The sequence below is a fragment of the Ptychodera flava genome, chromosome 10 (assembly GCF_041260155.1).
Source record: "Ptychodera flava strain L36383 chromosome 10, AS_Pfla_20210202, whole genome shotgun sequence".
NCBI lineage: Eukaryota > Metazoa > Hemichordata > Enteropneusta > Ptychoderidae > Ptychodera > Ptychodera flava.
Window position 1 is genome coordinate 16,055,588 of NC_091937.1, and position 27,828 is coordinate 16,083,415.

General features: G+C 38.8%; 1 protein-coding gene across 2 annotated transcripts in view; it reads left to right on the forward strand.

The window, feature by feature from the left end:
* The window catches only part of LOC139142118 (uncharacterized protein PF3D7_1120000-like), an 81,220-nt gene extending 54,380 nt beyond the window's left edge, over positions 1-26,840 (forward strand). Inside the window, exons 2-6 of one of the 2 annotated variants that reach the window (XR_011554301.1) lie at positions 12,924-13,076; positions 20,605-20,982; positions 21,889-22,778; positions 23,826-25,236; positions 25,319-26,840. Coding sequence is in view for 1 of the 2 variants with exons in the window: in XM_070711947.1 (XP_070568048.1) it covers positions 12,935-13,076; positions 20,605-20,982; positions 21,889-22,778; positions 23,826-23,936 (1,521 nt within the window). In the remaining variant the exon portion in view is untranslated. Of the gene's footprint in view, positions 1-12,923; positions 13,077-20,604; positions 20,983-21,888; positions 22,779-23,825 lie in introns of both variants that reach the window. The other variant, XM_070711947.1, reaches the window with a different exon arrangement.
* Positions 26,841-27,828: the final 988 nt, after the last annotated feature.

The window sequence follows — 27,828 nt, forward strand, 5'->3', positions numbered from 1 at the left end:
CATGTGAGAACTAGTCACCGTCTGTCACCCACTACAAGCTCATTATACAAATAATCAAAGTGCCTTGGAGACGGCTGGCCCGTTTTGAAATTTACTTAAAATCGCTGAAAGTTGAATTGAAATTGCAAGAATTATGAGTGACTTCATACAGCTTGTCCGATACTGCCACAGACATCCGGCTTAAAAAACTTCTGAGCAGCATGCTTCTACATTGAATATTAATTCTATACACTAACATTTCAAAATTTAGATATCAGATCGAGCCTAGATTCAAAAAGTGAACGTATCTTATGTAACCTCACCAACACTGACATTTACCTGCTGCAGTTCCAACCACAACCCAGTAACATCGCTATGGCATTCAACATGGACTGAGAGGGTTCTAAAAATGGGTAAACCTAGATGATATTCCTCTTAAATTTCTTTGAATCGTAATCGAAATGTAATCAAGGGCAGCCAACAAAGATTTCTCGTCTCCATGGTCGAATTTGTCAAATGAAACTTTATTGACATTGCCGTGAGTTATGTTTCTTATTTGCTCATTCTCCTCTTCGCCGGAGCTGGAACTCATCTATTATCATAACAATATCAAGTAAATTTCTGTCAGCAATTTCCATCGTCCAGGCCGTTAAAACGGTGAGCAGCGATAATTCCCAATCTTCAGAAGGGTTACAATCATAATCGCCGGGCAGAATCATAAACCTGCAGCAATAGCATTTTGTAACGGGTTGAGGTTTTTGAAGCCGATTTCTGCGTCTGAGAGCAAGTTGAACTCGAGATGAAACGCTGAAAAGCGTACGTAACCTTGGCGTGGAGTTGCTTACGTTTTACGAACGTGATCAGAAAGCACGAAGTAGGCAACTCGTTCAAGTGGTAAGCGTTGAAGTGTGGATAGTGACCTTGAAACCAAACGATGGCCATTGCAAACTGGCTGTAAAATACTAGGAAGCCGCATAACAGTTTCCCATTATTATATATTGACACTGAAAGATACCATTTAGTCAAGCAAATAACAACTGTGCGAAGGTTGTGATCCGCTGTTGACAGGTGAACTGCATCCTTGATAGAATAGATATAATGCAACCTTTGACGTCAGAAGTACCTGTGAATACTATTCTTATGTACAGTGTTTAGCCGGAAACACGAATTCCCTATTAGTTTTGAAGGTTTCACTATTAATCTTACAGTTGTACTGATTCGGAGTATATCCTTCGACAAGGTTCGTTCTTCACAGGCTTCGTTCAAGCCTATGAGCGTCCATGGAGTTTTGGTCACTCAAAGTATTAAAATAGAATACAAAATCAGTTTAGAACATAGCCCAACGACTGAGATCTTTGTTGTTTTATCTCCCCAATGCCAAAAAGCACCCTGCTCGGAGTTTAAGCCTAAGCTCAGTAAACACGATTAAAAATGCAACAGGTCACGCGCCTACAGGAACTCGAAGTTTTGTACAACAAACGAGCTCAGTATCACCATTCCGCGATTAATAACTTCATTTTTTTACTCACAAAACGATGATGAATTGTCGGTCGTTCATAACGTGTAAGCTGATACTCTCCAAACGCATATAGCTAGCAATCTTACTGACGGAGGCATGACACAGTGAAGACACGTACAAATGCAGCTGCAAAAAGAGAAGCGTTGTCATTGAATGAAGTTCAATAAAGATATCATTGTACCTACAACCGATGGGCATTTGCCGTGGTTTTTTAAGAGCTCAGTCCTTGTGAAACGCCCCCGTTGACCTTTACACAATATACCTACATAGATTTTCTCCGATTACACAGCTTTATAATGGTAAACTTACACATAATATGTATGAAAAGTGATGGAAAATGCCGGTAACTTCTTATTGTCGGCGTGGCTTAGACTGGAATGTTGAGTGAATAAAGTAAATTTCCATTTGAAGTATTACCCTGATCACTTGTTTTCGGCGCCAATTCATTATATTGTACACCTAATTTCCCTCCCAAAAATCTCTCTAAGACCAAGTACAAAGGTCACTGTCCGTCAAACGCAGGGGTAGCTTGAAGACCTTTCACACAAATCTCTTGCAGGGGTGATAATACACTTATTACGCTTTGCGCACATTTGATCCAAACATGACATTACAATATAATCAGCTGATGGAAATATTAACTTACAAGTCCTCATATGAGATTATCAAAGCCGTGAGATTATCATGAGATTATCAAAGCCGGAACCTGTTTTCGATTGTGTCATTCTCAGGACCCAGCATAACTTACAGAGCTATGGTAATTTGTAAAGATATATCTTAAGGTAATACAAGCCTAGATATTGAACGACTTAAAAGTTTGATGAACTTTTCAGTAAAGAAACTTGAAGTCATTCCCTTTCGACATCAAGAAAAAAATCAGGGGTAACCTTGCAAAATTTGGTTCCAGAGAAACAAACAGCCCAATGTTCATTACCCAAAGTTGAAATTCCAAATGGCTGCCAACCCTTTCTTAACTGTATAAGGGAATATCAAATTTTCAGTTTTCGTGTCGATGAACAGAGCTCTAGGCGCAATAGTGACAATACAATATAACAAAGGAAATGTTGAACCACCGGGACTGGAGACTACGTAAACGAAAAAGGTTAAACTACTGTTTAAAGAGAAAAGTCTTGAGGGGATGGCGGAAGGAAAGGGTAGAGTCTGAGTGGCGAAGGTCAGAAGGAAGTTTGTTCCATAATGCAGGGCCAATGTAATAGAAAGATCTCTCGCCAAAAGTCTTTGTGGAAACTCTTGGAATACTGAGAAGTCGAGAATCTGAGGAAGAGCGGAGTTGTCTTTTTGGAATGTATTGATGTAGAAGTTCAGAGAGATATTGTGGTCGTGTGCCCGTAAGTGAATTGAAGCAAGTATATATATATTATATATATATATATATATATATATATATATATATATATATATATATATATATATATATATATATATATATATATATATATATATATATATATATACCCCGCTCATATATTTAGGTATATTACCTGCCCATGTATTTTAGGTTTCGCTCATTTATTAAGAGTGAAATCCTCCCAAAACGATGATATGTACTTTCCACTTAGATTACTATTAAATTTCATAAATATCAAGAAATGAATCAGTAGCTTTTCATAACGACGTCACATTTCATCACGTGATAGCAGGGATGTAAAGTCAATTGAATTGTTTTTTTGTCCTGCCCATGACGCATTATCTCCCACGTCTCCATCTGAGTCATCTACTCCAAAACAAATTATACCATCACTGGACAAACGCACAACATCCAAAGGTGTACAAGACTTGGGCAGAGCAATCAATCAATCTCAACGCAACGATGTAAACAGTATAACATATGTTCCAAATCTCATTGATCAAACATTACTTTGAAATTCTTGTCTTATCTTGCCAACCACATCTAGGTGTGGGAAAACACGGGAATTACAGGGCTCAGCTAAGGCTACTTAGCGAGATTTGTCACACATCTATCGAAATATCTACTGTAAGTGGGACGTTCATGTGTGAAGTTTCTGTTGAGTGAAATAAAACTTGATATTTAACGTAATTCAAAGGTTATAACATCAGGAAATTACGCAATTCCGTAGTTTGAGTTTTGTAACATTCTTTCTGCATGTATAAACAATAGCCTGATATTTATGAAATCGGATTTTAAGTGTACATATGCTCACGTATGTATACTCTTCGTTTTAATTTCCTCTCACGTCAATCGCTTAAAGAAGATTACAGTGACGCAAAAACTGTCGACAAAGCTGGCAGTTCGATTCACCTTTGTCCATTAGATCGGTGAATGCTTAATGATGTTATTTTAACAGAACTCGTGTGACTGTCCCTTTCGAAATGTGATAATCAAAGTTGACGGTAGGGATAACACACGTACCTGGGTCTTATAGGTGCTAATATTTCAGTGTTTATTTATTTCTCTAAAACGTAGGATTGAATACAATATCTCAATAAATTGTTTAAAGAGCTTTAACCTTACATATCAGTGCTAACAATGTTCTTCTTGCGCCCTGCTCAAAAAACAACAAAAAACCAAAACCAAAAAACCAAAACCAAAAAACCAAAACAAAAACAAAAAACGTATCTAAAGATAGATCAAAAAGTTTTGGTTTTTTTTCAAATCGAAATTATTATCATTTTAAGGTAGTATGCGCCTCGAAATTGAAAGACTTAAATTTTTGTGTCAATCCTACGTTTCCTTAATGAATCTTTCAACCTGACTCTTTCAAAATCGAGAATAAAAATCAGAGGTCACCGTGCAAATTTTAGTATTGGAGAAACAAATTACCCAAGATTTACCGATATTTGAAATTCAAAATGGCCGCCATCCCTGTGTTAATTCTGTGGAGAAAAAAAATGAAATTTTCGATTTTCGAAAAACTTAGCCAGTGAAAGTTTTTCTTTCTCCAAGAGCTTCAAAATGAGCTCCCACAAGTGGTAGACCAGAAAAAAATTGTAAAAGTTTGAGAGTCCGAAGATCTGTCCCCAAGGCACGATCTACCTTAAACTGAATAGGGATGTAAAAACCGTACCTATCTGTGTCACCATTAAAATCGCATTGTGAAGTAAAGTGGAAACTTGTAAACGTAAGACACAAACGTATGTACGAAGGGACCACTGGTGTTCACTGGACGAGAAACACCCCTCCCTTGCATCGAAAGCTCTCCTGCCATATACCGTCACTCTAAATTGCTCAAAATTCCAGTATAGTCCTGTATCACACATTCTATGACACTTACGTGGCGTTGGTTGAGTGATATTGAAGACACTTATCTTCAAGTGTTAGGCATTCCTCATATCTTACGTTAATTGCCAATGCAATAAGACAAATTTCAAAATGGCAAAGGGAGATGATATATTCGTGTGGGTAGAAAACGGCAAAGTGTATCGTTTACATTTGAAACACTTGACAGATTTGAATGCGTCGTATTTACATGTTTTTTACGTTGGCAATTTGTATAGTAGATAAGCTCTCATGAGTGAATACTGTGCAATATTAGAAAGAAACGATCAATCAAGATATCTTCATTTTTTGTGAAATTCATTTGTGAATTAAAAACACCCGCTTAACGGTAATCTTTAAATAGAGAATTAGGCTCAAGCAATCAGTATTGTCATCAGAAGGATCAAATTGTCAAAAGTGGTTTTGACTAATATGTATTGCGTCGTTTGCTTAAATCCAGATTGATTTCATTCACTCTGATATCGAATTAATTAGCAACCCTGAACAGGAAGCTAACTAGCTAACTAAACGCGCAGTTCATGCATGAAGGCGCTTGTGTTTGCTTTGCTGTGCGTGACTACACGCTTAAGTTATAACTTTTCGAAGTGACGAGGAAATCAATACCTACAATGTGTTGCAAAGTTGTGTTATATTTTTATTTCCTCACTATCACAACTGCCCGATAGTAACGTGTGCGTGAGAGAGAGAGAGAGAGAGAGAGAGAGAGAGAGAGAGAGAGAGAGAGAGAGAGAGACAGAGAGAGAGACAGACAGAGACAGACAGACAGACAGGCAGACAGACAGACCAACAGACACAGAAAGGCAGACAGACCAACAGACGGACGGGAAGACTGAGAAAGACAGACAGAGGGACAGATAAACAGACACACTCATACACTCACGGATAGATAGAAAAAGACAAGGCGACGGAGACGGACATAGACAGACAGAGAGAGATTATTTTTTAATTCGATTTGAGATAAGGTAACCTATAATCAATGTCAATTTCACTGCATTCCAAGAATATTTATTGCATGAAGAACCTTGATATTGTAATAAGGTCACATGATAAAGATATTTCACCCGACTATGAGGGATAGCTTTTGGAGAACCGAATGTTTTTTTACAAACTGTCTAAATAGCATAGTAACTGTTGTGTTTGACTGGTCGCTGTCCGTTTCTATGTCGACTTCTCTCTTGAACAAGACGTACATACCGATTGCTTGAGACAGCCTAGACTCAATATTTAGGTCTTATCATCCATTACACCATATTTCATTCTTACAAAGTGTACTATTGTGTGTACAAGGTTATTAATAACTCCGCTCTGAAAGCCGGATGTATCGATGACAGCGGACAGGGGCATTGATTACACGTCTTTTGTTATATCACGGTGATGTTTTAATGATTTTCCGGACTTTTTAATCGATTTGGTTTCAACAGTATATAGTGAATATTAATTACTGTGATCGGTGGGGCGTATAGAAAAAATTGGTCAACATTTTCTCAATATCTGCCGACGTCGTGTTATTTTCTGTAAGGTTTCCTGTGGCATATAGATGGCCATGGTGCGAAATTACTGTCATCTGCTTGCACATGGGTTAATCAACAGGAAGCCTCCCATGTAAGAAATGACATACCTACAGAACATCCTTTGGCGCACCGGTAATTTGCAGCTGCCAAAACAGGACAATATAACTGGCCAGACAAAATGAAACATTCGACACAGTATTTGTGATATGTATGGGTGTTGGTAGCCTTTGGAACAGATATTCTGACTCTCAAATTTTTGCAATACTTTTCTGATAGATCGCTTATTGGGGCTCATTTTAAAGCTCTTTAAGTAAGCAAACTCTACACCATCTTAGTTTTGTGAAAATCGAAAATTCATTTTTTTCTCTATAGAGTTAACCCAGGGATGGCGGCCATTTTGAATTTCAAATATCGGTAAATGATGGGTAATTTGTTTCTCTAGTACCAAGATTTGCACGATGACAACTTATTTTTATTTTGATTTGGTAAGAATATCTTTGAAAATTCCTAAAGGAAACTTTGAGAAAAAAATTGTCTTTCCATTTCGAGGTGCGCACTACAGAATAGAAATTTTAGCTATCTATGAACTGTGGTTTGGTGAGATTTTACTTCCTGAAAATACTGGTCACATGACCTCAGATGTCACTATGTACCTTTTGAATCTGCACCTTTAATGGTATCTTGTGATGTAGTATTTACATAATACATGTTTATACCAGCAATGAAGCCTTTTGCATACATTTAGTGACAAACCTACATAAGCTACAGTTATAGTAACACGGAGAAAACATTAGTTGTTAGTGTGAAATATGTGAAACGAAATAGCTTTAACAGTTCATCACTATGCCGAAAGTTTCATGTGAAACGAAGTGAACTTAAATATCGTCAAAAAAGTCGATTTTGTTTTTCAAAGTTTCATATTTCGCTTGAAAACAGATGTTTTGAAGTTTTGTATCCAAAGGCAGCAACAATTTGTACTGGTCAAATTGAAACGAGGCAAGCAAACGATAGCCGGCCGGTTCGCTATTCTCAGTATGGCGCGCTGGAGGCTCACCAGAAATTGACCTTTCAAACAGGCAACTGAGACAGAATCCGCTGACCTGTGCGTGTATCCGCGGGTAGAGTTTTTTCCAACATTATAATCAGTCTGAAAACCAATCGGTCTCGATAACAAGTTTAAATTGCATTCTCGACGGAGCCGGCACGACCGACACTTTGATTTAAGCAGTGCGCTCCAGGTTAAACTCAACTGTAGTTTTCTCAAAGCAAATGAATTAAGACAAACTGTTGTAATAAATTGTTAAATTAGATTCTATTATCCTAACAGAACTCGGCTACGTTTGTCCTGACATGTGAAACTCGTGCAAATAGGACGCTCGACCAACTTTTATGTCCAAAGTCGCATCAAAACTGTACATGCGTACCAGGAAATGCAGTCAATTTTCACCGATTCTCTTCGAAACCACCGTAAACACGATTGGAACGGATTTGGGATAATTGGATAGTGTAGTAAAGTTGGTTTAAACTGCAAATGTAAGCTCGCCTGCTTTTCTTTTTAAGCAGTACATTTGTTCTTTTGGGCAACTGGTAACACTGCAACTTCAATGGCAACTAGCACTTTTAATAAATTTGAAAAATCGAAAGATCCAATTCTCCCAAATTAGTTCCAATCGTGTTCTAACCTGTGCATGTAAATGGATGCAACGACAGAAGTTAAGTCTGAATTTACGACAGGAGTGTTAGGCAGTGATCGTGTGAGAGCCACGCGGCTTTCTCAGACCAATCGCCCCATTAAGATTGCATAAGATTTTCTAAAAATACTAAAAGCGGGAGGATAAAGAGTTTTAAACAGGCATTAAGCTGCAGTAGATGTATTCTGCAGAGGACTTTTTGCATGTAGGCATCAGCTTGTACGGCGTAATGACATAGCCTCAAGTGTGGAGCTACGTGGCTCTGCCGTTACACATGATAAACTGCCTGCCCGTCGGTCAAATAGGTCTCCCAAGGGTCTTCCTCGATGTTCCGGCCTTGTGATAACTCAGTTTAGGGTGACACGGTCCGAGTGACGTCTACCCGAAGCACTTCTTGAATGTTCAGTGCGCGAGAAAAGTCCTGGAGGGTGACATTAGGCTCGTGTAATCGTGCATCGAATGATGCCGCTATGAGCTGTCAATGAAGGCACTGTGTCCTGAGTCTCGACGCCTTTACATTTCAGCGCAAAATTTGCAAATGGCAGCTCATAGTACAAAGTACAAGTTACCTCAGCTAGAGAAGTATATATTTCCCTGGACCGCTAACGCGGTATCTTTCCCATATAGGTCGAGAAAAATTGACGACAGGATGCCTAGCCTAAAATCTCACACTCCCCCGGTAGAAACAGTCAAAATTTTAGGTCCTACCTTGTTGAGAACCACTGCATGCCTGGGGAAAGAGAGAGAGAGAGAGAGAGAGAGAGAGAGAGAGAGAGAGGAGAGAGAGAGAGGAGAGAGAGAGAGAGAGAGAGAGAGAGAGAGAGAAGAGAGAGAGAGAGAGAGAGAGAGAGAGAGAGAGAGAGAGAGAGAGAGAGAGAGAGACAGAGAGAGACAGAGACAGAGACAGAGACAGAGAGAGAGAGAGAGAGACAGACAGACAGACAGACAGACAGAGACAGAGGTGTCGGTTGGAGGTAGGGATGGAGAATGCCGTGTAGCCTAAAAAGACTCGTTTCACCTGCACATACAGGGGACAGCGTGTTTTCCGGCCAATACGATACGGATGTTGGTTTTCTATCATTGTTTCTATTGTTGTTTTTTCTTGGTTCTTATATGTGAATGGCCGATGAAAAAGTATTAGACTTGCCCGGAAAGTTTTTTTCTTCAGTAAAAGTTTCCAAAAGAAACAACTCTCCTGACATTTACAACGAAATGGGGCTGAACTGTACGCCGACAGGTATTAGATGAAATCTCACATTTCAAGTATGTTTTTTTTTTCACAACCGCATACAGTCATATATCGAACAGCGAGACACTGACGGCGATACACTCTGCTTTCATGGCCCTTGATGATGTGCGACGATTATGAAACCTATTGGTTAACAGTACGCCTGTGTGATTCACAAAGAGAACCCGCCAGAATGAAAAATGAAGTCGCTTCGTACAAATACTCGATTTCCGATTAACGGAAAACGGCGAAGGCGCATTTAGAACCTTCTACACACACGGAAGTGCCCATTGACGTACATGAATCGAGAAACATCGAAAGACAACTGACCTCTGTGGAATTTTCTGGAAAGTGGATATCAAACTGAATAAAAATATGCCGAGGGTTGACGACATGACGATAGTTATTACCGTTGAGCGGAACAAGACGGCGCATTTCAGCCGTTTATTTAACAACCCACTGACAGTGTGCTAACGCCATAAGCAACACTGCAAGCGATAAGACATTGCATTCTTATTCACCCCATCTTTCTTTAAACTTGACGAGAAAATCGGATGTGTTGCAATTTTTCTTTAGGAAGATAATGCCACCTATAGCTTGAATAGTGCCGTGCTTTCAAGATTTTATCAGACAGAAAGACAAAATCGTGTTAGCACTGTTTCTTCAGCGGAGAGAACGCTTGACAAATGCATTCTGGGACACACGGTGAAAAAAGTGATAAAACGAGCAAGAGAGGGTTGTTGGAAACGCAAAGAGTGATAATGTAACTGTTTGTTACGCAAATTGTTGGCGTGTATTGCGCATGGCAAAACAGCTCGCCCACAGAACTTGCGTTTGTTATCGTTGATCTTCTTAAAGTTGCAAGCGCCACACAAACGTTGGAATTGAACTGATAAAACGTGCAATTGTAATTCCATTGCTTTGAATAGGGCTGGATTAAAATAAACAGAAGGTCTTTCCTACAAGGTTGCCCTCTAACTATTCTTTTGATCCGACATTAAACAGCCGAACAGCGTCTGATGGTCAGGCTACCAGAGAGAATTGCCATCAAAGAGGGGGACTGTGATTATAAGCCAAAGGTGACATGATCCAGTCTTTGTGATCACGCGAGTACGTCGATGGCTGCTTATAGCTTTTGCCGACACAAGGACATGAGTATTTTTCATAGGATTCAAGCAGCGATTTCCATTTTTCCTTCACGCACCATGCGATGACTACTCAAGAAACGTCAAACTAATTTGCATCTAATAAAGTTAATTTACATCCTTACGTCCACGCAAGTTGACGTCTCTAAAATATTAAGATCATAAACATTGAGATCATTTAGGTTCCTTGAGCATTACTCAAGAACACGTGACTAATTTCCCATTTCCAATTTTTCGACCTCGGGTGTTAGCTGCGAGCGATATTTCTTTATTTCACGTTACTGTAAATCTCCAGAAATTTATTGAGGAGACAACAACAGAAACAAAAAAGTAGCCATTAACGACCGGCGCTTACCGGGTTGTAAATATATATTAACGCCGAAAGACCGACAAGTCGAATCGTTTCATCGAACGGGCATGTTTTGGTCGTCTCCCCTTTCTCTTGACTGAACACACAAACGACACATTCATTATGTGAATATCTGTGAGGAGAGAGAGAGAGAGAGAGAGAGAGAGAGAGAGAGAGAGAGAGAGAGAAATAAGTCATTTACCTTATGTGATATGGACTGAACGGTATCTAGATGCATATATGATCGATCTTTGTTACGTCATAAAACTACTTATCGTCCTATTTGTTCTACAAGAACAACATTTTCACTTAAAACACAAAGTTTGTATTGTGTTCTGTTGCAGTTACATTTTGAAAAATGTCAAAACAACGTAGTTCCATACAAGTGGGCTAATGTGGGGGATGCTGTCGATTATTCAGTCAGGAAGTAATTCATCCATATCTGTCAATCCTGCCATTTTAAAATGTACTGTGTTGACAGTCACTCCATTCGATATCCAAGTTTAGAAACACACGGCCTGTTTTCTATTTTCGCTGACGTCGCGAAATGTTAAGATGTTGTTTTTGAAAAACTGCTCAAGCACAAGCCATCATTGTCTGTCTCAAGATGTACAATGTCTCATTTTGCCGAAGGCGACGCGACTTGAAGGAATTAAATCACACATGTGTACAATCTGGCCTTTTTATTGTATCAGTAAATTGACGTTTTTCTCGCGAACGTCTGTGTCTCTTTGTGCCCGCCTTGAGTTCATTCAGCCTCTCTCTGACGCCCTTCCGTCTGTGTGTCCCCGTCTCATCTATCGGTTACCTCTGTAGAGCAGCCTCTTCAACCACTTCTTTCCATTTCTCCTTTCTCTATTGCAAAACGCTTGACAACGTAGCACTGGGGCAGAGATAGATGCAGGTTACTCTTTGAGTCTTGCATTATGATGACTGGATTCTATTTATAACAACCTAGATGTATAGTAGGGTTTATTGCGTTTAAAGGCCTGCGGCCTATTCACAAATATAAAAACAGTCAGAAACTACAGAAAGTTAAACAATAAAGTAATTTATAGAAACATATCATTCTCTGACCTTTTGATGAAACCTTTTAACTCAAATTTAGGGCATCCTGTAAAATTTCCGGTAGTTCTGTTTTCATGAGATTTACACATTTAAAGATATTCACTTCAGTTTGAAAATCTGCCTGCAAAAGAAATCATCCTATACCGGGCTCACACTAATACAGTAAACATGTCAACTCACTCCGGAGAGAACTCGACTCAAGAAAATTATAGGAAACATATGGATGCACAAATGAGGGTAGATCTGTGAAACAACTAGATAATTGTGTCCTGTCAAATCACTGGTGTATTGCTTGAATTCCGGAAATAAGATTAAAATTGAGAACAACCAATTCATGATCATGATCATGGTCATTAACATCATCATCCCCCTGTAAACATCCATCCATCCATCCATCCATCCATCAGTACATGTAACTATATATATATATATATATATATATATATATATATATATATATATATATATATATATATATATATATATATATATATATATATTTATAGATTTATATATTGATTGATTGATTGATTGGTTGACAGACAGGCAAACAGAAGACAGTCAAACATACAAACAGACAGGTATAGACAGACAGGTAGACAGACAGACAGATAGACAGACAGAAAGACAGATAGATAGATAGATAGATAGATAGATAGATAGATAGATAGATAGATAGATAGATGCATCGTTGAAAGTGTTAAAATTTAGTAATCTTTTTTCGACGATTGCCAAAAATAACTGGTTAGCCGATAATTCCCTTATAGCTATGTTTACAAGGAGTAATTTTGTTCTCTCCTGTAATCGATTTAATGGGACACAGCGGAAGCTAAAGTTAGCCGTTAACGACTGGAGAGACTCTCCAAAATCGATTGGTGTCGATTCTACAGCAATGCTCATAATTCTCGCCTCCTAACCGCGTCTCTCTCCGGCCACAGTTGAGCTGTAAACGGCATCATTTGAAATCTTCCGCAGAACCAGAAAACGATCCCACCGGGAGGCAGGGTTGTTTCATTTGCATATCCTACGCGTGCGTCACGCGCGGGACGTCACTTCCTGGCGACAGCAATAAGCCGAGGGTGTTGCTTCGAGGGGGAAACGCTGAAATTTGCATACACCTACAGTTCCATTCAACCTATAACCACCTATGCTCGTCTTTTCGATCTCATTATAGGTGTTTTAAGAATGGCGGCCTTACCACGCTGGATGGTTTGGATGACAGTGCAAGCAGTCTCAGTAGTATACGTGTTCAGCGCACCTTTTCCCGAAACCAACTATGGCCAGAACGCGAGGGAAGTTCTGCGTGATCTCTACGAAAAAGATTTCGGTATGTCTGTGAAACTTATCTCTAATTTGCGTTTCACAAAGTTTGCCCGCCTCTCTACTTGTATTTTAATAACCTCTGATATTATTGCCGAGTCATAACCAAACTTTCACAAATCAGCGACAACACGAATAATATGACTGTATGAGAAGTTAGATTCTACTCTTCTGTCAGATTGATTGGTTTTGATTGGTCATATCAGATAACTTGGAGTAGCATCCGCAAAGGTCAGCTGGAATTCATGTTTGTTTTGTAAGTCTCCAAGTATTGGCAAGCTTTATCCTCGGGGATTTTTTATCACCGTTGTTAGTAAGGGTTGTACATGTGAAATTAGTACGTGTGAAATTATAGCAAGACTCTGGTTCTAGCCCTGCTCGTACATGTCAAAATTCACTCATTTGAATCAGCATTAGAAACTACAGACGCAGCCGTTTCGTTTGTTCAGTAACGAGCAGCTAACTTGACCTTGAGATTATTTGGACACAATTCATATTCGTCATTACTTCATACCCTCTCATCTTTCTCTCATCATCCGATTGATCTGACATCTAGTGACTGCATACTTCAACCGTTTTCATTATTCACTCCAAATGCAGCGACTCCATTTGCCTGCACTAAGCATGTTTCTGTCTGTCTGTCTGTCTATCTGTCTGTCTGTCTGTCTGTCTGTCTGTCTGTCTGTCTGTCTGTCTATCGCTCTGTCCGTCTGTCTATCCGTCTATCCATCCGTCTGTCTGTCTGTCTGTCTGTCCGTCTATCTGTCCGTCTGTCTGTCCGTCCGTCTGTCTGTCTGCCTCTCTGTCTGTCTATCTGTCTCTCTATCTCAAACACAGACACACACAAGACAAACAAACACGCCAGCAATAACATCTTATTGTTTCCAAGTACTATTTGACTTTGATAGTAGGCTGAGAAATAAAAGTGTTGGTCACGTGACTGGTTATAAAGACATAAAACGTGACTATTGACGTTGTACAAAACACTACTTCAACACTTCAATCAACTAGATTCAGTTGTTATCGATCAACCACTAATAGGGACCTGTCGTTTTGGGACGCAACGTCTTGCCTAAAAAAAACCTCAAATGCCTTGATTACATTACAATACCCTTGGACCTAGTTGTTTACACGGTGTTGTCAGCCAAGTGTGTGGTGATTGGTTTGACTCGGTTATAATTTGTCTGCCATGTACAATGTTTGTTACAGCTGTAATTCAGAGAATAATTGTCAGATGTGATGCCTAAGCCTGGTTTACCGTGGCTCATAACACCAATGATGCCGTCTCGACTCCTCGCCGATGAAAATGACGCGCTTGTGTTCAGTTAGCCTGTTTCCTCTCTTTTACATAACTAATGTCTAAGTTTGAGCAATTATCGACATTTTCATCTATTTCGCGTGACTGTGCGCGAACGATGGAAAGAAGTGCGCACCGACCTCCTGAACGAGTTTTCGTTCTTTTCCCCGAGGAGACGAATGTCTCTTTTGTTCGTTCAAGGAAAGAGAAAAAAAACGAAACTGACAAATTTTTATAGTTACCAAGGTGCGGAAATAGAACCAGGCCAGATTTACTTATCTTCCGGCAAAAGAAATCGGTCGCCGGGAAGATAATTGGAAATTTGACAATTAGCGTAAAACCCCGATTACTTTGTGCACCTCGTTCAGTTCATTTTCCTGACTGACTATTGTACCTGGATTTGCCAATCCCCAATTATGAAGATAATAATAAGATACTTCAACAATGGAAAACCATGGATGTTGCAGAATACTCTATGTAGATAGCAAAGGCTACGCAAAGTAGGGGAAAATGATCCTTAATTGGGATAATGTTACAATCTCTTTGACGACCCAGAGGATGATAATGCACGATTAAAAAAGGTTTTGGGGAATGCTTCGTGTTCGTGATGCGTATTGCAAGGGAAAAAAATTATGATCGCGATTGGTTTATTACCAAAATACGGCATCGATCATTGGCCGCTGCTGAGAGAAATTCAGATAAACTTCGTCTTTTTGAGCCTGTTTATCATTGCAGCACGAAGTCTGATCTGTTTACATAAGATTTTCAAAGTTTCAATTATAAAATCTGTGGTGATAAAATATCTATGTTGCGCTTTTTATATGAGCAATTTGAATAAGTCTCTTCAGAGTTTGTGATAAACAGTAAATTTTGCATATCAACAATGGCATTGCGCAGACAGTAGGAATCAACCATGAAACCTGTACTCCGAAATACATGTTACTTCATGTTAACATTTGATATAAGGAGTTACGTCATCATATTTTGCTCAATTGTGACTCACTTTTGAACTTTGGTGAAGGTCATGCTCACCTTTCATAATTAAATTGAATAATATATTAAAGGTCAATTGTCTATGATCTTGTAGTTTTCCAATAGTTTTCTGCTTGTAAATTACTTCAACTCCTGCAACGTTGTTGAAATGCCGAATGGTCAAGTTTCCAACATAGCCTGCGTGCGTGTAGGCCTAATGTCCGTCGCTACTGTTGTCAACTTAACTTTCGTCTGAAGTAGACTTTGTTTGTCAACAATAACACTGCATGATACACGATGCCATGATTGGCAACGCTCAGCTGCTGTCCCTGTAACACGTGTTTCCTCCCTGCCATCACGCGCCAAATGATAGTCAGGCGAATCACGGTCCCTCAACTGTGGGCGAATGAACTCTATTTCCAGTCACCTCTCACACTAGCGCGGAGGGTTTATGAGCAGTGCCAGCGCTTATAACAAGAGGGAATGAACTTCAGAACGCCACGATGCACATAGGAAAAAGGTGCAGTTGCATAGCCATTGAAGTCCCTGAAAAGGGGTATAAAGCAGTCTTTTTCATGCGTTTTAGGATTGCCGTTTATGGCCTTGGTTTAGGTATGATCTCGCTTATTAAAGGAATCTTTGTAGGATCATAGGGAATACTTTTCTGCCTAGAGTAAAAATATCACACTTAGGTTTTAATGCCGTGGCTTACCGAAAGCTAACAGAGAAATGTCACTTGTAGAAGCAAGGTTATTGTTTCCCTAAGATCATTAGTTTCTCTGTTGGACATTTTCATCATATGCATGTTTTACCGCTGGGCACGTTTCTAATGACGAGCCGGGCAATCGCCTAGCGTCTCCAGACGCTTGGTAGGGCGTGCACAATCGCGCGTGTCTCTGAAGTCCGTGGGGCTTGGCGGTGCCGTGAAAGGGAAGAGCGACCTTCTTTGTGTTTCAAGGAGACAGGACAGGTACGATAAGGTAGTGAACCGGTGGGTGTTTAAGCAGCTTATTTTATTCTCGACCGTTACTTCGCGACTGAAGTGATGTTTATTAAAGCTCTTCATCTGATAGGCCCCTTGACCTGCACATTCAACGTTTTTAATGTTATATGAAAATTAATCCTTTGAATACCAACGTCAGTTTTTGTCTCCTTTATAAAAAATAATCCAGCCAATTGTTTTTTCAGATTCAGACAAGTTTTTCTAGATTTTTCACAAAACTTTGATCAAAAACTGTAGCACAAGAAGAGTTATGTCAATATGGTCTAAAATTATAACAAAATTACGTAAAATTCTTTCTTAAAAATTGACAAAAACATTGCACCGAAATTTTGGTGGAAAAATTACAAGACTCATAGGGTTAAAGTAATAACCCTGAGCAGTTATCTTGATCGGATAGAGATTCTCCGAATGACTTTTTCGAGGGAGGAGCGATTTTTATTAGATAAATGGGTTTAGATCTCTAACAACAACTGCTTCAACTTATCTGTTTATTTGTCAGAACAAAATGATTTTGTGGTAATATTCTTGTGGTAGTCATATATATGATAATATTTGATTATGGCGACCTTAAAGTTGTTAACGCCCATCTTAATCATAATCATACCGTTCGTGTACTGCATAAAGAATAGCCAGCAATCTGTTTGACTTCGTCGGTTGTCATGGGGAACTGGCGGGATAAAATCGTGAAGCGCATGTGACATTATCCGCACAGCTGTACGTTTTCAGTGCTCTTTGCAAATAAACGCGGGGAGGTTACGACAATCGAAAGTGACGGACGGTTATAGCTTTCAAAGCGCCTCTTATCTGCGAGAATTGGCGAGTTCCTTTTCTGACAATGACAAATTTTGACAGCCGCTTTAAATTTCCCATGGTTGATTCGTAGAAATTGAGAAATTGTGCGCGCGCGTGTGCGTGTGTAGTTTCAGAATTCTGCAGACGATCATTTAACGACAATGGCAGCAAATGAGGCACTTTCCTGATTTTTACGCAGTTCTAACAGTCGCTAATCTCCGGCGTTATGTTAAACACACACACTCCACTTACATATAGACACTTTATCAGAATACCGGGAATCATATCAGCTTTCTGTTTAATGTGCATTTGAATTCTAAGTGAAGCCATTTTGTCTCTTCCTTTTGCTTAATGATCTGTAACACAGATCTACGAAGATTGAATAATCTGACACTGATTGAAATTTTGACGTCAGAATGTTGACCGCAAAACTTTTCTACACATGTGAATTTGCTGATTGCCGGGTAACTGTTCTACCGAGCACGTCAGAATCTCACCTATCCGAGATTTGTGCAAGACAGACTGTTTGCAACGATTTGAAAGATTGCCGCATTTTATGGTTGAATCAAGGCGCTCTGATTTGATACACAGTTTCTGGATAACATCAATCAGAGTATTTGTCATGGTGCAGTGCTCACGAGGAGTGTCTCAGCTATTCTATCAACTTTCATGATTTTTCTATGATCTATTTTGATAATTTTCAGCAAAGTTTTTTTTCCTGTTTCCTGTCGTAAAGTTTCATGCAGGATTTGCCGATCAGATATATATCGGGCGGCGGCAGGGGTTTGACGGTGATTGGTAGGGTGCGGGCCAGGATTTGTACACGTATTATTTTTGGCGTTTTAAACCTTGAAAAATAAGCGTTCAAGACTTTGTAGATTATGCATACTCTCACAGTTTCTTTCCAAATTCACAAAATTTATTTCGGCTGGCCTCTTCAGGTTAAACGTTACATGCAAATATCAGCGGGATTAGGAAAAAAATTGCGATTTTTGCCCAGCAGATTTTTGATTTGCATTTTTGACCACCCTCCCCTCCCCGGGTCTAATGGTCCATCCCTTCAATATTCGGTTTTATTTTCTAGTTCATATCGCGGTCAACCCGAATTGAAGCGCTATTTTTCCAGACGCGATCTAAGCCTCCTCAGTATCAAAATGTCGAAATGTCACATACCGCGCCTGAAGATAAGACTTTTTGCAACGCGATGTGGGCGTCAGATAAAAGGGAATGGGTCGGTAAACAAATTAAGAAAATGACCCATAATATGAATTGTGATATCGACTACATTCTCGATCAGATCTACAGTGTGTCTTCGCAGTTATTATATAATTTGTGTGACGTATTGAGTGTGAGGTTTTTGTCTTCATAAGGTAGGATAAACGTTTTTGCTATAAGACATGAAGAGCATAACTTTTCGCGACACGTTCAAATTATGAAATAATGGTGTTATTGGGATATGTATGCCACTTCACAAAAGTCTCAACTGGAGATGGCTTTAAGGTAGAACACGCCTCGGGGACAGAGAGTCGGACTCTCGAATTTCTACGATTCTTTTCTGATCTACCACTTGTGGGGGCTCATTTTAAAGCTCTTGGAGAAAGAAAAACTTTCACCGTCTTAGTTTTTAAAAATCCAAAATTTAATTTTTCCCCATAGAGTTAACACAGGAATGGCGGCCATTTTGAATTTAAAATCTCGCAAATTTATTTCGCTCGTTCCAACCTTTGCACGGTGACCCCTGAGTTTTATTCTTAAAATGATAAGAGAATGGTTTAACGTTTCATTGAGGAAAGTTTGAGCAAATGTTTTAAGTCTTTCGCTTTCGAGGCGCATGCAACCTTAAATAAACAACATGAAAAAATATTTACCCGCTTTCTCCTTCATCTCTTCATAGTCCAAGATAAAAATGTGTTTCTTGTACCACTCCTCCGAAAAATATGGTACTATGTTTGGTATGTTTTGTTTGTTGGGAAAACACTGGTAAATTTCAGGAGTATTTGAGTAAATGCGAAAGAGTATGGGGGTTAGTAGGAGCATATCAGGTATACCGAAAACATACATTTACACGTTGACTTAACACAGAGACGACGGCCATTTTGAATTTCAAGTGTCGAGAAATATTGGGTATTTTATTTCCCTAATACAAAACGTTACACGGTGACCCCTGATTTCTTGTTCTTCATTTCGAGAGGAAATTGTTTAGGTTTCTCAACGGAAAGTTTGATCAAATCATCAAGTCTTCCAAGTTCGAGGCTTACACCACCTTAAATAAGTTAACCGGCATTTCATGCAAATGCAATTATGCTAAACAAGTATAGGCATTCCAAAGTTCTTGTAACTGGGTGTCTAGATCAGCTAAAGAAAGCACGATTTTCTCAGAAAGGGCTGACGGCCAGGCCACGGGAACGTAAAACAAGAACTTTATTAGTTTATCAAAATTTAATTGAGGACAGGCAATTTCGCTGTTAATCTAAAGTTCGATGATGAAGGATAATTCTTCAGTAATTGGCGTAGCTGAGGTCACTGACCTTTGACATGTAAAGTGCGTCAGGAGTTCTCACTCGATTCCCGTAGCAATCAGTGCAGGGGGAACATAATACTTGCCATCATTTGAAAAGTTACGATCCAAAATAGACTATTTAAGGGTCTAACGATATACACTTGAACGAAAAAGCCCCGAATGTTTACGTTTCAAAGTTTCATCGATCAGCGCTTAATTGTTGCAAAAGATATTTACAGTGTAATGCAGATTGTCTTAAGAATCTTGAAAAGCTACCACATTAACATCCTCATTATTATTTCCAGTTTAACAAGAAATGAGGAGTATTTTACAGGCTTGTCACATAACAAGTTTCCATACTAGTGTGATATAATTTTTACCATGTAAGAGCCTGTAACAATGTGGCTTTACCTGCAGGAGCTGAGCTTGCAACACAATCTTCATATCTTTTACCTTTCGTCCGCGGGCATGCGATATAAATCTATATGTTATTATTGCGAATTCAGTCTGGATCTGAACTTTATAGTTCCTTTGACCGATGGCAATTCACAACAAAAACTATAGGACGCTTCGAGAACGCATGTGTTTGGAGAAGAAAGAGGCTTAGAATTCATTACAACCGTCTGGAACTTGCAAAAACTTTCATGACAGTGCTTTAAATTTCGCTTGGTTCAATGTAATTTATTAACGGGAGGGGTCGTAGGAATTGCGCCTGTGCAACTTTCCTGTTCACAAACAATGTTTTTCAAGCTTGCATAGCTGTAACATTTAAATGTGTCGATGTACATTATAACAAACATGCTTTAACTTTCATCAATCGCCAAAGTGTCTTGGATGGAGTGTTTACTTTTGTCTTATGGGTGCCATGTACAACCTTTGAGCGCAGTTCCGACGACCTCTTCCTTTAAGAAACACAGTCAATCCGTACATTTCAATCTAAAGTTTAACGTAATCTTTTATTTCTTGTAAAGGTAACAGCTATGAACCCGTCGGGCTAACGCAGCGTGATCAAGAAAGACTCGGGTATGAGGACTGGCAACAGAAAGGGGAGTTGCTTAGTCGACACAAATACAAATTTGACAACCAGGATATGTTTCCCGCCAACGAGTATGAGCTTTGGCACGATCCGGAGTTCCTCCAAGGAGTTTACAAGAGGCTGTTCAAGATGATTTATCCTGCCCTCTACAAAGAATATCTGAACAAATTTCTGTCAGACTTGTCAAATATAGAAGAGGAAACGACTGACGAACAAAATCTCCAACCTTTGAAGAGGGCCACTCAAACAGATCATTTCTGGAGGTATTACGTCACAGACGAAAGTAATTTGCCAGGACTCAGGAGACGGTCTAGTAAGAAATATTGCCTCAACTTGTTTCCTTTGACATATATAAAACCCATCATCTAGATTAGGGATTGTGTGATGATTGCTGTAGCATTTGCGTGAATCACTTACCTTGGGGCTAGTCTTGATTTTCATATAAACTTTCATAAACTACGTACAGTAGATAGATAGATAGATAGATAGATAGACAGACAGACAGACAGACAGACAGACAGACAGACAGACAGACAGACAGACAGACAGACACACACACATACATACATACATACATACATACATACATACATACATACATACATACATACATACATACATACATACATACATACATACATACATACATACATACATACATACATACATACATACATACATACATACATACATACATACATACATACATACATACATACATACATACATACATACATACATACATACATACATACATACATACATACATACATACATACATACATACATACATACATACATACATACATACATACATACATACATACATACATACATACATACAATCATACATACATACATACAATCATACATACATACAATCATACATACAATCATACATACATACATACATACATACATACATACATACATACATACATACATACATACATACATACATACATACATACATACACGCAAGCTACTGTCATGAAACTTTCCAATTTAACTACATTCATAGATTCTGTAAAGTCTTTTGAATTTTTAAACGTCGACATTTAAAGAGAGCTGACTAGTTTTACTGTTATATTTGCATTATTATATTATTTGGACTTCATCTGTGTTATTTGGACTTCATATTTAACCGAATTATAGGCCTTTGTTTGAACGATTAATTGACTTAGAATTCTGACAGATTTCTTCATCCCTTTCCTCAAAGGTTTCAACAAAGATGATCAGTACATCCTTGATGAAGGCCTACCCATCGGCTTTTCAGGGCTGAAACGGAAACATGGCGACAGCTGGGGTGATTTCAAGTACTCGAGGACGAACCGTGCCTTCGCGAAATCATCGGGAGTATCCGACGAGGATGTCGTCAATAAGAAGGGGTTCGCTGACAAAGAATTTCAAAATTTCAACTGGGATAATCTGCAGAGCATTTTGAAACGGCGGAGCGATGCGGACGAGCAGGAAGAATCGGATGATGTGTACTTGCCAGAAGAGCAGGAAGCGCGGGTCGCCGATGACGGCGGTTACCGACCACCGTTTCTGGATACGGGCCGGACATGGGGAGATTTCTTAGAAGGATTTGACCCTTCCAGCGACTTGCGCTTAGGAACTTACCTAGATGACACCGTGAACAGACGAGCCGAACCTATATGGGGTCTTGTTGGCCCCTATGCCGGCTACAGCATGTACGGCAAGCTGATTTCAGAGGGAAAAAGAAAAGGTTACGACGCACCTTTCTTAAACGAGGTTCTTGAAGAGGAAGGCGCACTCGATTTACCGAATGACAACGTCTTAGATTATGAGGGCGATCAGGAGGAGGAAGACTTAACCGCGGACGATTACAGCGACGAAGATGATGGCCATTTCTGGGATAACTTCTTGCAAGAAATTAAGGAGTTGCCCGACTCGCCTAAAGAACCAGAGTCTGATTTCGATGAGTCGACGGGAGAAAACGACGTGGATGAAGATTCTGGCAGTATCTCAGAGGTGAACGATGATATATCCGATGAGGAGGAGGACGAGGAGGAAGAAGAAATTGACGCACTAGAGGAAGAAATGTCCGAAGAAGAAATGCCTGAAAACGATGACGTCATTGAAGATGTAAGCTCTGGTGCAGTAACCTTGAGCGAACAACGGACAAACAAATAACAAACAAATAGCAAAACAAACAAACAAACAAACAAACAAACAAACAAACAAACAAACGAACGAACAAATGAATGAATGAATGAATAACCAATTCAATAATGTTTTGAATCAATATTTCTCTGTAAAGCAGTCGGCCAATCTTTGTTCGATTTTTATCTTTGCGACAATGCCAAATAGAAATTCCAATTTTTATGTCAAATTGACAGAGATTTCCTAATAAGAGATAAAAAAATGGGCAGGCCTGTTTTAAATATAACATATGTATAGCAAATTCTTAGGCACTATAGTTGACAGTTGTCATTTTCTTTTTACCTTTTTATCTCCTCTTCTCGACCTGCCACCATATTTGAATTTCCCTTTTTCTTACAGAAATGTTATGTTACTATCAGAAACTTCTATTAAGTGATAAAAAGATACATATAGGTTAATATAGGCTCATTGCCTATTTCCAGTCTACTTATTAAACAACAAAAATATTAAAGACAAGTCACAATAATCCAAGAATGATATTTACCATGACGAAGAGCTGCTACCGAAAACTCGCAAAAAGGAGACAAAGAAATCGTTCAAAAGTTTCGTTACTAACTCAATCCATTTATTATTCCACCAACCCATCACCACGTACCGCTACCTACAAGTCTGTCTGTCTGTCTGTGTCTGCCTGTGTGTGTGTCTATCTGTCTATGTCTGTCTATCTGTCTGTCTGTCTGTCTGCCTGTCTGACTCTGTCTGTCTGTTTGTATGTATGTATGTATGTATGTATGTATGTATGTATGTATGTATGTATGTATGTATGTATGTATGTATGTATGTATGTATGTATGTATGTATGTATGTATGTATGCATGGATATATGTATGTATGTGTGTATGCATGCATGCATGCGTGTCTGTTGTACTTCTGAATGCTGAATCTGTCTAACTTACTGTGCACACAGGATGTTTCACATATTATCATTGATTTCCATTTGTTCATTCATAATGATTTCCTTTATTCCAGGAAGTGAATGAAGAGGTTTTGGAGACTGTTGACCCCGAAGAAATAAAGTCAAAATTGCGTCTCGATCTCATCCAGTTGATACGAAAAATATTGGACTTGAAACGTCAGTAGTGTTATGCGTGTGGTGTAACAAATTTACATTTTTGAAACAACATTCACCGGGTTTTATGGTTTTCTGACCAAATGTAACGACAAAAAAAGTCCTGGTATTCTGAAATCATATCGTGATCATACTGGCATCCCGACAAGGAAATTACCAGTCCATGGGCATATCACAAATAAATGGCTAACTCGAGTTTTATCTGCGTTGACGGCGAAATTATCGAAATAAATCTTGTTCAATTTATGTCTTACATTTTTATCCTTTTTAATGTTCATATGTCGAAATATTTTCATATTTAAATTTATCGATGTCAGTAACGCTTGTACATGCACGACGCTCCGATCAAATCCAGGTTCCTGGGCGCTAAAACGAATATTAAGCAATCGTAAACTTTGTAGAAGGAGCAAGAAGGCGGCATTTATGAAAGGGTTACTGTCTTTGTACTTATCTAGATGTTTAATTACATGTGGGTCTTATTTATACTATTTAAATGTTCTGCTCGTGGGATATGACAGATTTCCTGTATCTGCTGTGACGAGAAATGAAAATCTGTAATGATCAGGTCACCGCATCGGCTCAACCGTTAACGACCGGTTAACTGAGTGCAAAGACCTGTTTTTAAACATCTGTATTTCCGAACAGCAAACGTTTTCCCCTGTGATTCGGCAATCAGTGGGATTTTCCGCTTATTCGACTGGATTTGTATTACTAGTGTCCATGGAGCCCGTGAGCAAAACTCACAAAATTCGAGCACTTTCCTCCTGAAAGCCGATAGCAAATGAAAAGTGTTCTTACAGCCCCATTCCAGATGTCTTGTGTTTTGAGAATAAACGTTTTAATAAGTAATAGAATTTCCTGTGTTTGAAACAATGGCGCTTGTTAAACTCTTTGTCTACCTTGGCTTCAAAAGGATTTTTTATTCTCAGGGGTATAGAAAGATTGGTATGATATTTTAAATCCAGTAACCTTGACATCAAGAAAGAACGTTCGACTTGAATACTTTCCGGGGAGTATCAGTGTTAGCCGAAATCTGGGAAAAAAGGTCTAATTTTGAGAAGGTGGATTCGAATATTGAGAAGTGCCATACGCAATGTGAAAGCTGGAGAGATGTCACCATTAAATGCTTTTTTCATTTGCCACATCACACAAAGGGCAAAAGTCTATTTACAGGATGAGATACTCATCACCCACTATCAAATGAAACAATGATAGTAGAGTGTCCCGCTCAAGGGAACAACACAATACCCAAATCTCGAACTCCCAGTCCTGAGAGCGTGAGTCCGTAACCCCATCCTATGGATCATATACGTAATACCTTCTTATGAACACGATTGGAACTAATTTGGGATAATTGGATTTTCATATTTTTCAAATTTCTCAAAAATGTTAGGTGCTCTATTGCGATATTACAAATTATTTATAAGAAAAAGTGCGTAACTTAAAAAGAAAAGCAGATGAGCTTACATTTGCAGATCAAATAGACATTACTTCGCCATCAAATTATCCCAAATTAGTTCCATTTGTGTTTACTTTGAATCACGCAGAAAATACCCCAATCCTATGCAGCGTTGACAACAGATTCATTAAGTTATATGTAACTGGTAAGGAGAATCTATCACAAATCAGCCAAACTGTGACAAAAGGCTGAACCATATGTAACGATATGAAGATTGTGATGGCACGTTAGTCACAGCGATATCGTTTCCGACGTTACTCCGTACGCTTCATATGCGCATGCGCTGAATTAACTTTGGCACATTCATGATTGGCACCTTCTGGCCAAAATGATCTCCTTTGACAGTTTTGCTAAATGTGCTACTCTCTGACCTGTAAACACCTTCTTCACCTTCGAGATTATATTAACAGATTGTCTTCATAATGACTGGGTGTATTTCTAAGAACGGTCAGTGTACAAGTCTTACTCTCCCACACCACTTAACAAGACACAAAGATAGATGTCGATAGGGCGATTTAGGATTCTCGATTCTTCCTCAAAGGCGAAAATGTTTGCAATATAGCTGGTTTTTAAAACTCTGTGAAACGGTTTTGGCGAATCATCATAAGCGCGGTATGTAATACTTAGTAGGCCTACACCCAGAATGAAAAATAATCTTGGAATCATCCATTGACAGTGACAGTTAACAAAACTTACCACAAGTGGATAAATATGTAAACATTTTTATAAGAAGGGGCTTTCACAATAATGATTCTGGCAGCAATCAGCTTTGAAAGTCATGTATTTTCCAGATATTATTTCAAGACTAGGTTAGTTCAATATCACACCAGTAAATTTAAAGATCTGGTGAACAAGTGCAAGCGCAAACTTGTCAGATGAGACCGCAATGCTGCATTGTTCCTAACTACCATCACCTCAACATCCAACTCTTAACTTTAGATTTTTTTCCTGCAAGGAACAAAATACTACTCGTTTCCGTTACCTTCCAGTTGAATTTCTTGAACCACAGCTGTGACAATTAGCCAAAGATATCCTGCTTGATAATTAAGTCACAATAAATTAACTGACAACTGTGACAAACACCGACAGTCTGCGCATTATCAATGTTTAGTATCGATCCATCTGGGCGGATAAAGTTACCCTTCAGGCGAAATATACCGTTGTTTGTTCTCCTCATTAAATTTTTCCATTATAAACGAATAAATAACTACGTATAGATTTATATATATACGCTCATTACATTTTCCATTTACTTTTTCAGACATATCAGAATGTTTTTACGAACCACCATGAAATTCATGTAACAATGTAACCGGGCAAATGATAAAATTGTCATACATATAATTTCGTACATCTATTTTTCTTTCCGGTTCCAGTATTTATGTAAATGTGTTGTTTTCTTTTGTTGAAATAAATTTGCAGAAGACCACGGACAATGTTGTCAGGTCAAGTGTGATTTATCGATGTAATGTGTGACTCTCTGGATTAATTGATAGTACATTACTCGTTTGCTTTGCAAAGAGGTAGTCGGGATCTTCTTCATTCTAAGTATTGCACTTGGACTTCAAGAATGCGTAAAGTTCGTTTCGACTACACAGAATTTATTTCTGTGTAGACAAGCTTACAGATACCACCGCCAAGATACAGCGTGTCCCATCTCTAGGTGTGTCTTTAAGTATTAAAGCGAGAGCGTCGCTCGTCCTGTCCAATTTCGTATATAATTGTCCAAACGCGGGTTTCAAATAATGCCTTATGGGCATGGCTTTAATCAACAAGCATTATATATGAATTAAAGATAAAATAATTCATCCAATCATAAACGTCAACACAACTATTGAAATAATTACAAGGTACGATTTACATGCTATTATTAATATACATTACTTACACATTACAAAACAATCATGTGAAATTCTCATGTTCATTCATGAAATTTAGACTATGTTCATGTTTCTTAATGTCTTCCAAACATAACAAACAAATACATGTTGTTTTTCTCAACGCTTCCAAAACAAGCTCGTATTTCTGGATAGTGTCCGTTTTCTAAGTAAAGCACGTTATCATTGAGATCCTGTTGTTACAATCAATAATACCGCGGTGTTAACAGCCGCTAGATGTATGAACATTTGTGTAAGACATTGGGAAAATCTTGGAGAAATGAGTTACTACCGTAGCAGATAACAAGGAAGACAGTATTATACAAATTAATAATACTGGCTCGGTCACGGCAAATTTGCATATTCCATATATGGTATAAAACTAGCTTGTCGGCCACCTTTTACTTATCTGCGCGTCAGCATTACTATACTGTACGCTTTTGACGTAACCTACAAATGCAAACCAATGACCAGTCTTTTAAATACGCGTGACGAAATTCCACGATTTCAAGCAACTTCCATGCACACCGTCTCAAACAAACGGAAAACCTCAAAATGAAGGATTAT